The sequence below is a fragment of the Lagenorhynchus albirostris genome, chromosome 1, assembly GCF_949774975.1.
Source record: "Lagenorhynchus albirostris chromosome 1, mLagAlb1.1, whole genome shotgun sequence".
Taxonomy (NCBI): Eukaryota; Metazoa; Chordata; class Mammalia; order Artiodactyla; family Delphinidae; genus Lagenorhynchus; species Lagenorhynchus albirostris.
Window position 1 is genome coordinate 141982774 of NC_083095.1, and position 13399 is coordinate 141996172.

At 44.8% G+C, this 13399-nt stretch overlaps 1 protein-coding gene across 7 annotated transcripts in view; it reads left to right on the forward strand.

Annotated features, from left to right (window-relative positions):
* The window catches only part of ADAMTS17 (ADAM metallopeptidase with thrombospondin type 1 motif 17), a 349273-nt gene that overhangs the window by 96120 nt on the left and 239754 nt on the right, over positions 1-13399 (forward strand). For all 7 annotated transcript variants that reach the window (XR_009541664.1, XM_060155566.1, XM_060155578.1 and 4 more), the window contains one exon: positions 11-54. Coding sequence is in view for 6 of the 7 variants with exons in the window: in XM_060155566.1 (XP_060011549.1) it covers positions 11-54 (44 nt within the window). In the remaining variant the exon portion in view is untranslated. The remainder of the gene's footprint in view (positions 1-10; positions 55-13399) is intronic.

The window sequence follows — 13399 nt, forward strand, 5'->3', positions numbered from 1 at the left end:
AATTTTTTAGGACAGATTTCTGCGTACACAAAGATGAACCTTGTGACACCGTTGGTAAGTTTAGAGTTAAAATAGTAACTCTATACCCTGTGATAATGTGGACACTTGATAACACAGTCTGAAGGAGCCATCCTCAAACAAACTCTGCCTTTTCTGTTACCTCTTTTTGGTAAATTTGGTTTCTGATTTTATTTTACTTTTCTTCTTTCCTAAAAAGTTTTGTAGTTGCTTATGGCAGAAGGCATCTAGACAAAGGGTTAGTAAGGAAGATATGAAAAGTTCAACCAAAGGAAGGAACCCTCAGGCTGTCCCGAAGTGACTGTAGTTGGGTTGCATTTGTCTCTGAGCCTCTTGATCACCAGTGCAGGAGGGGGAACTCGCTGAATTACACGATTGTCATGAGACATAAGCTTCACCAAGTGTCATAAGAGGTGAAGTGTGACTGCAGGGTTGTGGGACTAGTGTCCTTCCACAGCCTTGGCATCAGGCTCATCGCTTTCTGGTCAAACGGAAGTGATGCTGACACGTAGTGCTGGCAAACACAGTTTCCCTCTCCCCCTGCCCTTCTACCTACACCTCCTCCCCCACCTTCCCCTTCACTTGCCATTTCCTTTCTCTCCTATCTTCAGTTATATCTGGCTTGCTCTTGAGCTCTAATAGGTTTCAAATTGGAACCAGTCTTTGAGTGTAGGAATAGAGCACTTGGTTAACAGAAACCAATTTTGTCTGCTATAGCACAAACCTCTATTCACTAAGAGGTTGATATATTGCACCACCAAAAGCAAGGTTTGGAATTGAATGTGCTTAGAATTGTAGGAAAATTGAAGGAAAACAGTATAGGATTGAATATATATTATTGTGGAATTCAAACGTTAAAAACCTGTGCTTCCCGTGGAGTATTGGCAGCGGGTAATCCCAGGCCTTCTCTCTGGCTCTGCCAGGTACAAGCTGGGTGACGTTCAGTAAATCTCCATAATCCATAAAATGGTCACTGTGGACTAGGTGACTTACAAGGTCTTTCCAAATCTAGTAGAATGATAGCTAGCATTTATGTCCCATTTTAGAGTTTCAAAATGATTTTTTATACTATACTTTGGCAATCCTCTAGACAAATCTGAGAACTAGGTGTTAAAAACCAAGTAACCAATCTGTGCTTCGTTATTTGGGGGCTGTCTCCGTAACAGAATTACTAGGCAAATGCAATGTGAAGTAAGCTTTGATAGAGGGTTAGCTGATGCCTGAGTCTAGTTGGGGCTGTAGAGGACTGGTATATGTCCATATCTGTCCACTGCCATGGCTGCCAAGGCCGGTGCTATCCAGAGGACGGGCTACTTCTTCCCAGTGTTCACAGCTCAGCTCTGACGCCTCCACACTTCACCCAGGAGGGGCTTCTGCTCCCTGCCCCTCCTCTCCCTATGCTTGCCCCTGCGGAGACATGAATCCGTCGTACTGCCCTTGTCTGCACATCTTCCTTGGAAGACTGTGCTACACAGAGCAGAGTCCGGCTTTAACCCATGTGTCATATCCTTCAGCGCCTGGCACAGGGCTGGAGAGGCTGAGTCGCCACTGTTGATCCAATGAAGGAATAAACGAATGAATGCAGATGAAGGAACTGCAGTATTTTTGAGTAGTGTGCATCTAATGACCTGGTTTTCTTTCATGTGATTTAGAGCCAGCTTTAATTTTCTTTTGAATATGTACCTTTCATATCTGTGCAGACAGCTAGCTCTCTCAAGGATCCTTCCCTCCTCTAAACCACATCACCACACTACTTGTATTCGTCTGCTAGTGTGGCTATAACAAATACCACAGACTGGGAGGCTTAAACAACAGAAATTTATTGTCTCACAGTTCTGAGGGCTTGTTCAAAATTAAAGTGTCAGCAGGGTTGATTTCTCCTGAAGCCTTTCGCCTTGGCTTGTAGATGGCCGTCTTCTCCCTGTGTCCTCACATGGTCTTCCTTCTATGTATGCCTGTGTCCTAATCTCCTCTTTTTATAAGGATACCACTTATATTGGATCAGAACCCCTCTCTTATGACCTCATTTAATCTTAATTACCTCTTCAAAGTCCCCATCTCCAAATACATTCACACTACAGGTTATGGCTTCAACTTACGGTTTTTTGGGGAAAACAATCACAAAACCTACATGGTGTTTTGTTAGTACACATTTGTCTTAATGTGTCATAATTTACTTGTACATATTATCAAGTCAGTAAGAATAATGGGTAACTTGATAAAAATAATTTAAAAACTGGGCTTATGGCAATCTTATAGCAGTCTCATCCAATTTATTTCTGTATTTTTTTACCTTTATATTTTGAAATAATTATAGAATTCTTAAAGTTGTCAAAATAGTACAGAGAAGTCTCATACCAATCATCCAGCTTCTATGGTAACATCTTATGTAACTATAGTGGATTTCCGAAACCAGGAAGTTGATTGGCACCATGCAGTCAACTAAACTACAGATCTTACTCAGGTTTCACTGGTTTTGCATGCACTTATTTTTGGTTATGTTTTTACCTACTGTTCCATGACATTTTATCACATGTGTGAATTTGTCCATCCACCTTAACAATCAGGAACAAAACTGGTCCATCCCCTCCAAGCAGCTCCCTCGGGCCGGCCTTATAGAATCACCCTCTCCTTCCCTCCCTTTCCCTAACCTTGGTTACTACTTATCTGTAATCCATCATTGTAATTTTGTCATTCCAGCATCCAATTTATTTTTGTATTTTGATTCCACAGAATAGAAAAATAATCTGAATCACATAAATATGTGGTTGCCAATGCTAAGAGATTTTGAACAGCTGCCTTCAAATCTCAGGATCCAACTCTAGCAGGAAGGGCTGTGCCCTGAGTTTTTTAGAAAATGAGATAATCTGGTACCTTGAGAAACTGGGAAAACTTGGGGGTTATCAACATCTTATGTTTGGTATATAATAGTGTTTTTTGTTTGCTTTGTTGTTTTAATTAGAATAAAACTTACAGATAGTAAAGAGTACAAATCTTGATGGATTTTAAAAATTTATGCCTATACTTGTTTTTTAGTTTATCTCTTATTCATTGAAATAGTTTTAAAGGAGTGTTTTGAATTCTGTTTTAATCTATTTTTTTAAATTGTGGTAAAATATATATAACATAAAATTTACCATCCTAATCATTTTTTTAGTGGACAGTTCAGTGGCATTAAGTACACCCACATTGTTGTGTAATCATATGCCTGTATTCTCAGACAACTACTCAGATTAAGATATGGAATGTTCTCAGCCCCAAGAAGGTTCCCTCATGCCTCCTCCAAGTCCCCCAGAGATATGCCCCCAAAGGTAACCTACTGTTGTAAATGTTTTAATCACTGTTTTTATAATAGTTTAATTTTAAAAAGTAGTTTAAAGTAAATTTCAAAGTTAAATTTGAATGATTCATTTGAAGAATCTCTGAGGTAGTGGGTGAAGTTTGCGGTTCCATGAATAATATGGATACTTCCCCTCTACACTGCCCAGTCTGCATTAGCCCAGCTCATCAGACAGGATTCCTGACTGTGGAAACAAGCAAAAAGGGCGTGGATCCGAAGGGGGACTGCCCCTGAGGCTGGAGGACCAGGTTGGAACACAGCTAGCGCCCGAGGGAGCCCTGGAGCGGGGGAAGGCTGCGGACCCCAGGCAGTGGTCTGCATCAGGGCTGAGAGGAATGGCGCTGTCTGCCCCACAGCCACCGTGTCACCGGCTCCCCGTTACGAGTCTAGCTCTCAGTCACGTGGCTGCCTCTTTCTACCCCCACCTGCGTGGGGGTGAGGGTGGCTCTGGCCCTTTGGGCTTCCACAGGGAGGCAGCGGCATCTCCCACAACGAGTGCATGCAAGGTGGGTCTGTAGAGGGGGTGCTTTACAGAGGAAGGATGAAGCTGGACAGCTCAGAATGACAATATCCACTACATCCCTGATCTTTTTGTAAAGATTGAAACCCGAGACACCGACACATCCTCTGTGCACTTGACAGGGGTCCTGCTGACACAGGTGATGGGGCTTCCCTGGCCCTGATTCTAAGGTGGTCCTGACTCCTGTGGGAGAGAGGCCTCACCAAGCTCCTCCACACTGGCTGGCGGCTTGACTGAGCAGACAAGTGGACACACTTTTAAAGAGTCACACCTCCCTTCCTCTTGGGCCACTATGGAAGGGGAAGGGGTGACGCTTAGAGGTCTTGCTCATCTCCACCTTGGGGGAAGACACGCACAAGGAGAACTTAAGGCAATTCTTAAGGCAGCAGGATCTGGGAAAACAGCATTCTTCCCTAACAGAAGCAGCTGCCCTCTTACTGTGGTTCCCACTGTGCACATTTCAGACTTGCCTTTGCGGGGTGTGGGCTTTTCCTCTGTTGAATTGCTTCATCCTGTGTGATCTGCTTTCCTGCCACCATCCTAACGAGGAAGCCTCCTACATGAGAAAAGGGTGCCCGACTTCCGGGATCGTGGAGGCTGGAGACCTCTGGAGGCTTTTGCTGGCCCTTTGCCCTCCTCCTCCCACACCCCGGGGCCTCTCTGAGGTGCCGGCCTGAGCAGCCATGTCTAACCACAGCCTGGCTGACCAGACACGTCTTAGTTACGGTCAGGGGGTGTGGTGCGTTTGTCCTGCTCCTACCATCGGCTGCAGGCTGAGCTATGGTGATTTTTTTTTGACAGCCTAATTCAGGCTTTATGAATTTAGTTTTAATTATCGGGATTTATCGTTTTCCTTACTTGGTCTCATAATAGTTTTTAATTACTGGAAAAGCCTTCCTTTTCCTCCCCCAGGAGAGGGATGTGATGGTCCTACACAAAGGAAAATGGATATATTCCACAGCCTTGTGAAATGTGTCACACAGAAGGCCAGGGAGAGGCTGTCAAGGGGGTCCAAGCCCGGTTGGTGTCCTGGGGCCCTGCTGCTCTGACATGAGGGTCCCTTTCCACAGCTGTCCCTGAACTTGGGTGGAAGGACCTTTCCTTGCGTGGCCCACAGCACTGGAGCTGAGCTCCCTGAGAGGTCTGGCCGGGCCAGGGGGCACTTCATAAATGTGGCTATCGACCTCCATGCAGCAGGTCCATCTGTGAGGGACGAAGGGAGCATCACTGACAGGATGAGTGTGTCCAGGAATGAAGCATCTCCTTCAGAAGTCTGTTTCAGGCCAGCCCTCCATGAGGCCATGGATGTAAAATGTGCTGGGGAGCCAGTGAGAGGCGAGGGAGGCTGGGGCTACAGTGTTGCAATGCTGCCTCGGCTGGGTTTTTATTCACTGAATGTGTCATAATTTAGGGCTCAGACAAGAAAGTAAGGCCAAGTTTTATGTATAAAAACAAACATCAGGGCTTCCCTGGTGGTGCAGTGGTTGAGAGTCTGCCTGCCAATGCAGGGGACATGGGTTCGTGCCCCGGTCCGGGAAGATCCCACATGTCGCGGAGCGGCTAGGCCCGTGAGCCATGGCCGCTGAGCCTGCGCGTCCGGAGCCTGTGCTCCACAACGGGAGAGGCCACAACAGTGAGAGGCTCGCATACTGCAAAAAAAAACACCCATCAAAATGTATCTGTCTGGCTGTACATTATCCCCTTTACAGTGGTCACCCTGGGCGGCCATTTGCTTGTTCCAATCCCAGTGCTGTGGCCAGAAAGTGTGGACACCCCCTTGTGGATTTCCTTCAGAGTGAGCATTCATCTTCTATATTTTCATGGTGTTGGTCAGTCTTCATTCTTCGAGAGTGGTTTTGAATTGTGGAGGTGTCAAATGTTCTATTCGCTGAATGAGGCTGAAAAATATTGTTTGAGGTAAAAATACAAGTTTTATTAGTCAGCTTCGGGTTTCTTTGTTTCTGAGGGCTTTCCTATATGTTCGTTTTACTTTACTTGTTATTCCTTGGGACCTTACAGGAGTCACGGTTCACTTTTGCTTCAAGATTGTTAGAAGTTGTTTCAGATGATTGCCTTCAGGGGAAGCTGCCCCATTGAATGAACAAGTCCTGAGGGGTCCATCTCCTTACCTCATACCCATCTCATGTTGGGCACGGTGCACCCTGCTTCAGTTTCAGGCTTATCCACACCATGTCTTTTGTGTCTACTCTGAGAAGCTTACAAAGGAGAAGGCTTAACATTCAGTGACATATTAGTTGTCCCAAATCAGACAACGTGAGGTCTTCAGCAAATTCATCTATTTGTCAGAAGTTATATTGGTATTTATAATAATGCTCTAGACCATTCTGTGATTTTTGAGAGGTTTTATGAACAATTTTAATTTTGGGAATAAAATATGCATGCACCTAGCAATCAGGGGTTCAGACTGTTTGGGCAAGTGCTGCTGCCTTCCTCATCATACAATAAAAAAAATAAGTCATTCCCTTAAGAGAGTCAGGAAATAGAGTTACTGTGAAAGCTAAAAAGTATATACAGTCTTTCCTCGGTATCTGTGGGATTGTTTCCAGGACCCCCGTGGATACCAAAATCCGCGGATGCTCAAGTCCCTTATATAAAGTGGCCTAGTACACTCAGCCCTGTGTATCCTCAGGTTCTGCATCTGCAGAGTCAATCAACTGTGGATGGAAGGGCTGAGTGTACTTGAGTAAACTAACTTTTTCTCTCACTGTTAGGCCTTAAACGTAGGTAAAGAGTATTTAATGAAAAATGCCAATTAAGTCCTGTCTGGATGTTGGAGATGGTCTTTTAAAAGACCCTTTGTAGGAGCTGCTGTTGCCTGAGGGAAAAAAAGTGAGGGCAAGAAAGGGGTGGCCACGTGGAGTTTCCTCCTGGTCACCCTGTATGGCTGTCCTATGGTTTGGCTTGAAGATAGTGACCGTGGTGAATAAAAATGTGAGTGTGTATGTGTATACACATTACATATGTACATATACACATGCTTAGGTGCATGTCTGCACATGGAAGTGTGTGGTGTTTACAGTCTCTGTACCTTAAAGTCTGGAGGGCTTTCTTTGTTCCTGTAAGTTCCCCAGAAGGGAGCCCTCCGGAGAAGGGACAACACAACAAGAACCAGGGCAGGATATCTGTTTGGGGCTCAGCAGAAAGTCCATACTGAAACCAGTGGCCCCAGGGGACCAAGTTCAACTTTTCTTCTTCCTCATGCCAGGGTCATGACTAAGGTTACATAATGGCTGAAGTACGTTTAAAAATGGTGAAAATATGCGGGTATGTTTTTGCGTGGGATACCTTTGTTCTGGCACTACATGGGAGACCACAGAACACTTGGTGATGCTTGAATGCCTTTTGAGATGGAGAGCAAGAGAGCTGAGCAAGAAGGAACTGACCTCTGCAGGGTTTCCAGCTATGGCCCTTCAGATGTAGGCTGTAGAGCCCCCACCTACCTTCAGGTCGGCAAGTGGGTGGCTTGTGGGAGAGTTTCCTTCTGGAGGCTGCTGGGTTGCACCATTGTGGGTTCTGTGCTTGGGTTGCCAACGGAGGCAACTCTGAAGCAGATGCCCTTCCAGTTAGGTGGTCCCTAACCTGCGGGAGATGTCAGTGACATCGGTATCGGGCCACAGACCACCGCCCTCTCGTTTAGCGCAGGCCTCGGCATGACATCAGCAGAAGGACTGTGTCTCTGTTGTTCCCTGATGCTTCCACCCTCATGGCCCAAGAGCACTTTATCATTAGCATGGAGAGAAGTGGGAGCCTCTCTGCCTTGCCGGACAGCTCTTACTCACTCATGTGATGCTGAGGCAATTTGCTAGAAACACAAAACCCCTCCCGGCCTGGGGGAAATGTGGGGGAGTAGAGTCACAAATGGGAAACCAGACCTTTCTGAGATGCCTTCTATGTAATTGTGAGTCCCAAAGCCCTCTGGAGCCTTTGGGCAGCCTCTCGCTGAGATCAGGAGGAGTGGGCAGGAGAAGTGAGGGGCCAGGCTCCTCTGCAGTGGGTGCTGCCCTGGCTGGCAAGGGCCCTGAGCCAGAGAAGTGCCCCCACCATGGCTTCCTTTCCAGTGGCCCTCAGGGTGGTTCCCGTTCACCACCTACAGCCCCTCCTCTGCACAGTGAACGCTGAATCTCCTTGGGCTGTGGCTTGGCTCAGGCCAGGAGTCTGAGCATTGTCTCTGTGGGGAGACCGGGGTTCAGATCCTGCTACCACCACTGTCCTGTGTGAGTCCCCTGATATCTCTGGCTCTGTTTTATCCTCTGTAAAATGGGGATAATGATACCCAGAGTTATTGTGAAGGTTAAATGAGATGATCAATTGCATCCCTTAGGATGGATATTGTCAACAATAACAACAAAAAGCTTGCAGAAAATAACAAGTATTGGTGAGGATGTGAAGAGACGGGAACACTTGTATACTGCTGGTGGGAATGTAAAATGGTGCACCCACTATGGAAAAGAGTACGGTGAGTCCTCAAGAAATAAGATCCAGGAATTCCACTTCTAGGTATCTACCCCAACAAAACGGAACTTGAACAGATATTTGTACACCTGTGTTCATAACAGCATTATTCACAATAGCCAAAAGGTGGAAGCAACCCAAGTGTCCTTTTATATATACACAGAATAATATTCAGCCTTAAAAAAGAAAGGAATTCTGAGATATGGGTAAAACTTGAAGATGTTATGCTAAATGAAATAAGCCAGTCACAAAAAGACAAGTACTGTGTAATTCCACCTAAAGTCCCTGAGGAGTCAAATTCATAGAGACAGAAAATAGATTAGTGGATGCCAGGGGCTGGAGGGGAGGAATAATGAAGAGTTAGTGTTTAATGGGTACAGAGGTTCAGTTTGGGAAGATGAAAAAGCTCTGAAGGTGGATGGTGGTGATGGTTGCACAACAATGTGAACGTATTTAATGCCGTTAAACTGTACACTTAAAAATGGTTAAAATGGTAAATTGTATGTTGTATATACTTTACCACGATTTTTTTTTAAATGCTATGACCAAGGAAGCAAAGTAATTACTTTTATTCAATAGTACTTCTTCTCAAAGATTTCTTCCAAGAAAAATGGTGAAGATGAGAGAAAAAGTACAATTTCCAGAGAAGGGGGTCCTCTTGCTTCCCTCCCTGGGAGGCCGGGTGGCAGTGAGGTGCTGCAAAAGCTGCAGGGCCCTGGAGTGGTATGGGGGGCAGAGCAGGAAAGGAGGGAGGAAAGGAAGGCTGGGAGAGGGCGAGTCTCTGGGTGTGGAGAGAGAGTGAGGAGAGAAGAGGGCATATGAAGAAATGTTGCTGGTGGGTTGAATTAGACGGCCCTTTCTGATGTTCTCAGAGAGATGCAAGTAGGGATTAGGAGGCCCTTTTTGGTTGTTAGGCTGTGCTTCTTTGGCTTAGATTCCAGAGCCAGATTGGACCTTGCAGGCACTGACTTAGTGAAGTTACTGCTGATATTTTTGGACCTTGGGCCATTCTCATCTACGTCTGGCATTAAAATCATCACTTTAGAGTCAAGCCAAGAGTTCACTTTCCCAATGACTGCTCAGTTGTTGCACTCATGGTATACAGAGCTAGGGTTGGTCACACTCAAGTCATGTGATGCTCAGAAGTAACCACAGGGACACAACGTGTGTGACCCTCTGGAGGTAGAAATGCAATTTAGGGGAGAATGTTTGCTGCTTGCATACTTCAGGCAGTTCACTGGGATTCTGTGGTGTCTGTGAGCTCATTAAATTGAAGAACCCCCAGCTCTCCCATGTGAAGGTTGTTTCTGAGTTTTTAACCTCAGTTTCTACAAATATGCAGCTTAAGAGACAGGAGTGCTTTAGGAAGGAGAGAGGAGGTATGTCAGACCAATCTATTGGTCTGTTCTGTTGCACAGAGACCAGATATTGGCCTGGCTGTTATTTTGGGTTTGGGTTCCAAATGCCTTTGGAATTATTGGCATAGACAACTTGGATGAGAAGTTACTGACAAGTACTGTTGTGGGGGAAGTACAGGAAAGGGCTGAGTCATGGTCAGGAAGGGGCTGAGTCATGGTGAGGAAGTGCTGAGTTCATCAGGAAGGGCTGAGTCATGGTGAGGAAGTGCTGAGTTCATCAGGAAGGGCTGAGTCATGGTTAGGAGAGCACTGAGTCATGGTCAGGAAGGGATAAGTCATGGTCAGGATGGGGCTTAGTGATGGTGAGGAAGGGCTTAGTGATGGTGAGGAAGGGCTGAGTCATGGTGAGGAAGGGCTGAGTCATGGTGAACAAGGGCTGAATCATGGTAAGGAGAACACTGAGTCATGGTCAGGAAGGGCTGAGTTATGGTGAGGAGAACACTACGTCATGGACAGGAAGGGCTGAGCTGTGTTTAGCACATGTTGCTGACACAGTCCAGGGTGTTATGGAAAGACTGCTAACTGATACCCACGCCTATTTTTTTTCTTCCTGGATGATTAAATTTCCCTACCGTCCTGGCATTAGGTGTGGCAAAAGTGACTGCTTTGTCCACTGGAATGGGAATAGAAGTGATGTGCACTATTTCCAGGCCTGGCCCCTACAAACCTCCTGTGAAATGGTGCTTGAGGCTCTTCCTCTATTGGTTGACTGGCTAAGGCCCGACCAGGAGCCAGCATCCTCAGGCCCTGAAACATTGGATGTTATGTGAGTGAGAAATAAAGCGTCTGAAGACACTGAGATTTGAAGTTTTGTTTGCGACAGCACTTACCTCCAATATCAGAAACGCCGAAGGCTGAGTTGAATATAAGACCCTACCCTTGAGGTACTTTAAGGTCTCAAGGCAGCGAAGACTTCATCTCTGCGGGGACTGAGAGGACGGCAGCACCATCTCCACGCTCAGGCTGAAAGAACAGCTTTGGCAGGTGACCCACGGGGCCTGGTGGAACAAGGAGCAGGGCCCAGAATCTTGTTAAGTTTCTAGTGAAGAATTAAAAAGCAGTCTTGGACTTGGAGGGGAGGAAAACTCAACTCTTATTTTCTTCTACCCATCTTATGTACATTAGTTGGGGCCCTTTAAATTAGACTGACAAAGGACAAATTAACAACTGAAAAGCAAACACAGGTTGACTAATGCATGCATCATGCATACACGTGGGAACACCCAGTGGGGAGTAACTTTAAGGGGTGTTTAGAACTTGGGCTTGTATAGCATCTTAAAAAAGAACAGTAAATTTTTTTTTTTTGGCTGTCAAATGACCTACATTCATAAGTATTTATTATGCTGTCTCCAAATATAAGTTTTTTTTTAACATCTTTATTGGAGTATAATTGCTTTACAATGGTGTGTTAGTTTCTGCTTTATAACAAAGTGCATCTGTTATACATATACATATGTTCCCATATCTCTTCCACCTTGCATCTCCCTCCCTCCCACCCTCCCTATCCCACCCCTCTAGGTGGTCACAAAGCACCGAGCTGATCTCCCTGTGCTATGCGGCTGCTTCCCACTAGCTATCTATTTTACATTTAGTAGTGTATATAGGTCCATGCTACTCTCTCACTTTGTCACAGCCTACCCTTCCCCTCCCCATATCCTCAAGTCCATTCTCTAGTAGGTCTGTGTCTTTATTCCTGTCTTACCCCTAGGTTCTTCATGACCTTTTTTTTTTTTTACTTAGATTCCATATATATGTGTTGGCATAGGGTATTTGTTTTTCTCTTTTGGACTTACTTCACTCTGTATGACAGACTCTAGGTCCATCCACCTCACTACAAATAACTCAATTTCATTTCTTTTTATGGCTGAGTAATATTCCATTGTATATATGTGCCACATCTTCTTTATCCATTCATCCGATGATGGGCACCTAGGTTGCTTCCATCTCCTGGCTATTGTAAATAGAGCTGCAGTGAACATTTTGGTACATGACTCTTTTTGAATTATGGTTTTCTCAGGGTATATGCACAGTAGTGGGATTGCTGGGTCATATGGTAGTTCTATTTGTAGTTTTTTAGGGAACCTTCATACTGTTCTCCATAGTGGCTGTATCAATTAAGATTCCCACCAGCAGTGCAAGAGTGTTCCCTTTTCTCCACACCCTCCCCAGCATTTATTGTTTCTAGATTTTTTGATGATGGCCATTCTGACCGGTGTGAGATGATATCTCATTGTAGTTTTGATTTGCATTTCTCTGATGATTAATGATGTTGAGCATTCTTTCATCTGTTTGTTGGCAATCTGTATGTCTTCTTTGGAGAAATGTCTATTTAGGTCTTCTGCCCATTTTTGGATTGGGTTTTTTGTTTTTTTGTTATTGAGCTGCATGAGCTGCTTGTAAATTTTGGAGATTAATCCTTTGTCAGTTGCTTCATTTGCAAATATTATCTCCCATTCTGAGGGTTGTCTTTTGGTCTTGTTTATGGTTTCCTTTGCTGTGCAAAATCTTTTAAGTTTCATTAGGTTCCATTTGTTTATTTTTGTTTTTATTTCCATTTCTCTAGGAGTTGGGTCAAAAAGGATCTTGCTGTGATTTATGTCATAGAGTGTTCTGCCTATGTTTTCCTCTAAGAGTTTGATAGTTTCAGGCCTTACATTTAGGTTTTTAATCCATTTTGAGCTTATTTTTGTGTATGATGTTAGGGAGTGATCTAATCTCATACTTTTACATGTACCTGTCCAGTTTTCCTAGCACCACTTACTGAAGAGGCTGCCTTTTCTCCACTGTATATTTTTGCCTCCTTTATCAAAAATAAGGTGACCATATGTGCGTGGGTTTATCTCTGGGCTTTCTATCCTGTTCCATTGATCTATATGTCTGTTTTTGTGCCAGTACCATACTGTCTTGATTACTGTAGCTTTGTAGTATAGTCTGAAGTCAGGGAGCCTGATTCCTCCAGCTCCATTTTTCATTCTCAAGATTGCTTTGGCTATTCGAGGTCTTTTGTGTTTCCATACAAATTGTGAAATTTTTTGAAAAAGAACAGTAAATTTTAAAGAAGTAAATGGACAAAGAAAAAGGACTTTGAGTTTCTTGGGTGGCAAATTGTAAGAAAGTATATATGTGGGAGACCTAATGATACATAAGGACTACGTAAAGCAAGGTTTGTTAGAGTCCTCTGGTGCCATCTCTCGGCTGATAAGGGTCTAGGGTTATCTCCAGTGATTAACTTCTGTAGAGAGGGCATGGGGGGACACCTTTACAAACTTATGACCTGCTTTTAGGCAGATGAGGGGAGGGCAGAGAGCTTTTTTGTACCTGTATATTCTCAATTGTCTCCAGCTCAAAATAATCCTTATGCCAAAGTGGCACATTTTGAGGTGGCATGTTCTGCGACCCTTCAGACTTCTCTGGAATCTTGAGGGAAATTCCTTCCATTATTGAAGATATTTAGGACTGAGGAGGGAAAAGAGGCCCAAAGATTGCCGCTCCTTGAGAATAGTGCTGAGGATGGGGAACTCACAGGTACTGCACAGCTCTGCTGCACAGATGTGCTCTAGATATGGACCAGCAGCTTCTTAGCCTTGATCAGGGGCCCAGCGCCAGTCCTGGGTGTGAGGTGGAGCCCAG